The sequence below is a fragment of the Mizuhopecten yessoensis genome, unplaced genomic scaffold (genome assembly GCF_002113885.1).
Source record: "Mizuhopecten yessoensis strain PY_sf001 unplaced genomic scaffold, ASM211388v2 hete_36132140, whole genome shotgun sequence".
In the NCBI taxonomy this organism is placed as follows: domain Eukaryota; kingdom Metazoa; phylum Mollusca; class Bivalvia; order Pectinida; family Pectinidae; genus Mizuhopecten; species Mizuhopecten yessoensis.
Genome location: NW_018484487.1, coordinates 1 through 3,280, shown reverse-complemented (window position 1 = coordinate 3,280; position 3,280 = coordinate 1). Strand labels below are relative to the sequence as shown.

The 3,280-nt window shown below is 33.5% G+C and overlaps 1 protein-coding gene across 1 annotated transcript; it reads right to left on the bottom strand.

Moving 5' to 3' along the window:
* Positions 1-157: 157 nt before the first annotated feature.
* On the bottom strand, positions 158-2,771 carry LOC110444488 (ATP-binding cassette sub-family D member 4-like; the record flags this gene model as incomplete). Its single annotated transcript, XM_021488858.1, has 4 exons — positions 158-355; positions 757-873; positions 2,354-2,490; positions 2,644-2,771. Coding segments are annotated over 4 exons (512 nt in total), but the record flags the coding sequence as incomplete, so codon positions are not given.
* Positions 2,772-3,280: the final 509 nt, after the last annotated feature.

Sequence of the window (3,280 nt, the reverse complement as noted above, 5' to 3'; positions counted from 1 at the left end):
ACACTACATCTGATACATCATGTGACACACTCATACCTCATGTGACACTCCATCTGACATATCATGTGACAGTACATCATGTGAATCACTGTTTAGTGTCTACATCATGTGGCATATTGAATAACACAACATGTGACACATCTGATAACAGCTGTTACAACAAGTGACACACTCTTTAATACATCATGTGACGTATTGAATGAAACATCATGTGAGACATATTACTTACCTAAAATTGCCCTCCATCTTCTCCCTCCTAAATACATAGTCAACAACTGGGGACATTAACAACTTGTTGAACACTGTTCCTACCAGGAAGAAGCCTAGGACTCCCACTGGACCTAAGTATCCTGTTCTAATGGAAACAAGTTAAAATATTTTAATGATTAAAATATCACACAACTGTTCACAGGATCTAAATATCTTGTTCTAATGGAAACAAGTTAAACACTTAAATCATTGAAACATCACACAGCTGTACATATTATCTAAACTTTCTGGTGATATTGATAAATATTGATAAATAGTAATTCTCTAGTCTGGCAATGCATATGAAATTCAATAAAGAAGATTTATTTGCTTCAACTTTTGTTGTGATATTTTCAAACACATGTGACTGACCTCAGTACTGTGTAGTGTTTCTTACAGATAAAAATGCATAAGCACAGTACCTATTATATAGGTGTTTTAATTATTTCAGCAGTTTTGTTCATTCACTACATAACATATGTTGCTCTTAAAATGATGAATACTTACTTTTGTATACATTGATAGATATAATACCCTATTGTGAAAGGGGAGATAACTAGAGGTGACAATATTTCACTGAAGTAAAAACAAAGTCGCTCAACATCCTGAGTAATACGCTGGTCACTGAAAAAGATAAAACATGGTTCATTATGTGACCTGGATATGTAACACGCAATATATATAAAATGTGAAAATACTTCTAAGATTACAAGTTTTTACAACAAAATGGACTGACTGTCATGAATATCAAAGTTTTAAACATATTTTTTTATACCGGTATGGATCTCTACTGTGACCTTTGACCCCATGACCTTAGAATTTTGTCACAATGTAGCTTGCATCCATGCTACACATATACTCCAAGGTATGTGCATACAAAATACCTACCATTTCTGAGATAATTAGCCATTTCAGTAACATAATGCATCTGTAACCTTTGACCTCATGACCTCGGAAGTTGCCCTAAGAGTATAGTAGCTTGCATTAATACCTAAAATATTCCAATATGTGTTTACAAAATACCTACTGTTTCTGAGATAATTAGCCATTTCATAATGTGATTTATCTGTGACCTTTGACCCCTGACCCCATGATCTTGGGAGTCTGTCAGTAGAGTAGCTTGCATTAATGCCTACAATATTCCATGTACATGTACATACAAAATACCTACCAATTACGAGACAATTAGCCATTTCAGTAACGTAATTCATCTGTGACCTTTGACTTCTGACCCCATGACCTTGGAAGGTGTCAGTAGAGTTGATTGCATTAATGCCTTCAATATTCCAATGTGTGTACATAAAAAATACCTACTGTTTACAAGATAATTAGCCATTTCAGTAACGTAATTCATCTTTGACCTTTGGCCCCCAAGACCTTGGACGTTTGTCATTAGAGTAGCTTTCATTTAAGCCTACAATATTTCAATGCATACATTGTACATGTATACAAAATACCTACCGTTTCTGAAATATTTAGCGATTTCAGTAACAAAATTTACCTGTGACCTTTGACCACAAGACCTCAGATGTCAGTTGTCAGTTGTCAGTTGAGATTGGAAATTTTGGTTTTCATTTAATCATAACAGTTGAATTGGGAATAAGTAACCACATTCTTGTTTCATATTTGAACTAGGAATGAGGTAACAGAAAAAGGTAGCCCATCTGTCAACCATAATATAGGAATGTAAAGTTGTCTACATTGGCCAGAGACTGTATAAAATAAACATCTAAACATTTCCTTCAGTGAAATTTCTCCCATATTTCCATTGAATTAAAGTATTTTGTAAGAGAAGAAATTTGGTTAGTCTCTTTTGCAGTAATGAATTCCCCTTTATTTAAAGGTGAACAGAAAAAATATGATTATGAGGGATATTTACAAATTTGATAAATAACATTCTATGATAGACATTGATCCTCAACAGTAAAGACATTTAATGCCATATATCACATAGAACTTCGCTGCATTTTGGTTGAAATGTTACATGAAGTTGAAAAGAAATCTTATTTCAATATTTACTAAATCACGACTCTGATTTTGTCACCAATTATGCTCAAAAAATTGATAAAGCTGACAAAGTATATGAGAAACCTTAAAAACTTACGGATTGTCTGTAGAGCTGAGAACATTGATTTTATAGTACAAATAATCTTTAAAGTACTTCTGATGTATCCTCTTGGTAAGCAAACCTCGCAAAAGGATGTATAAAATGGACCCAACAAAGGTTATAGTACTCTTTATCTGAAACAAAAACAGTTATACAATTCATCTATCCGGATGTACTATCATTATAGGAAATCTCCGAGTTATCTTAATATACCTCCACATGTACATGTATGTAATATAGGCCCATTACATTTACAGAAACATGACAAATAAACTGTATCAACTTACCAATGATTCTGAGATGATCAACAGCAAGGCGAGGAATGTTTCATGTACAAATCCTTCATAGTCCTTATTACCAAACACCTCGTAGTACTTGGACGGCACGTATCCGATGTTAAACACTACCACTTGCTCTGAAGTGAAAAACTCATAACATTCACACAAAAAAACGTTTGTACATTTCCAATGAAACTGATTTTTCACTTCAAATCATTACTATTTATGTAATTGTTCTCAGCACTGGGAATGCATTTTGTTCATGTCTATGTTTAAATTTGTCATATTGAAATTGATATATATATATTTTGTTATATTGAAATTGAAAGAAAATTGGTTTTTAACAGTGAGGTTCACGTAATACTTTTAAAAAGATTCACTATAAATACAATCAGCTGTATTATAATAGGAGTCTAATAAGACAACAGACAAATCTGCATTACTGAGACAGTAGATTTTATATATAAAGTACCTAGGAGTCTGAGGCTGAGTAGGAAGGGGATGAGAAGGGACTGTTTACTAATCAGACTGTATGTATACTGTACCTAGGAGTTCGAGGCAGAGGAGAAACAAGTAGAGCAGGGACTGTTTACTAATCAGACTGTATGTATACTGTAACTAGGAGTCTGAGGCAGAGGAGAAACAG